Source organism: Hipposideros armiger, unplaced genomic scaffold (genome assembly GCF_001890085.2).
Source record: "Hipposideros armiger isolate ML-2016 unplaced genomic scaffold, ASM189008v1 scaffold_958, whole genome shotgun sequence".
In the NCBI taxonomy this organism is placed as follows: Eukaryota; Metazoa; Chordata; class Mammalia; order Chiroptera; family Hipposideridae; genus Hipposideros; species Hipposideros armiger.
In genome coordinates this window covers 69,742-70,753 of record NW_017732308.1, presented here as the reverse complement: position 1 = coordinate 70,753, position 1,012 = coordinate 69,742, and the positions used below count along the sequence as shown (strand labels likewise).

Here is a 1,012-nt window from a genome sequence, read left to right as displayed (position 1 = left end):
AGGTGTGTCCTTGTCACAGCAGGCTGGACAAAAATAAAAATAGGCTGCAAAGCCTGCAGGCACCTCTGGGGACACCTTTAAGTTGGGCTTGAAATGCAGATTGCCAGGATTCACATCCTCATGCCTCCCCTCAACCTTCAACCCATTCTCTCTTCTCTTCCCAAAGCAGTGGGGGGGACTCCTGGGCCTCCCCATAAGTCATGTTGTTTGATTTGAGTGGAAGCTGGTTACTGTTGCTTTGGGTGGTGTTGGGGTGAGTTACGGTGCTGGTATATCACACTCAGACCAAACCTCAATGAAGTATTATCTTCTGGCATTAAATGTATGTATTTTATTCCCCTCTAGGCAGCCATAGAAGAGGGTCATATCTTTGTTGTCTTTCACTGTCTATTTCTGCCTCCCTCTAAAAATTTATTTTCTTCTTAGCACATATCTACTCTTTGCCTTGTGGAGAAGTTTCTTAATCAGAAAACTCATCCATCAGGTAGTTTCTGTTTGGAATCACTTCTCGCCTAACACACACACACACACACATGCACATGCGCGCACACACACACCCCCAACTTAATGGGATAATTTATACCATAAGCAATGCCCTAAATCTTTGTGTATTATTTTGTGATCGCCACCCCAAAAGCAGCCAGTTATTAAAGGAAGAGAAACAAAGTGTTTGAATATTGAAAGCCAAGGTAATTTGGGATGTGCTTGTGATACTCATCTTTATCATTAAGAAATTGACCTGTTTTCACTGCACTTGAGTCATAATTGCCAGTAAAGTCTAAGGAAATATGAACCAAATGTCAGACTTTCCCATAATTTATTGCAGGCCTCCCCAGCAGTTTTGATTTGGAGGAGGGAATAACATATGAGCAGATGCAGGTGAGTTTTGCAGTTCCTCTGGATGATTTTCTCTTATTGCTTTCAATTCAATACTAACCTGGCTTTTTTTTTCCACTTTAGACTGTGATTGAAGAAGTCCTAGAGGAAAGTGGTTATTACAATTTTACTTCGA

General features: G+C 41.4%; 1 protein-coding gene across 1 annotated transcript in view; it reads left to right on the top strand.

Annotated features, from left to right (window-relative positions):
• Positions 1-1,012, top strand: part of NEK10 (NIMA related kinase 10) — a 192,847-nt gene extending 191,835 nt beyond the window's left edge. Inside the window, exons 34-35 of the mRNA XM_019630865.1 lie at positions 827-879; positions 961-1,012. Coding sequence (XP_019486410.1) covers positions 827-862 — 36 coding nt within the window. The 3' untranslated portion in view covers positions 863-879; positions 961-1,012. The remainder of the gene's footprint in view (positions 1-826; positions 880-960) is intronic.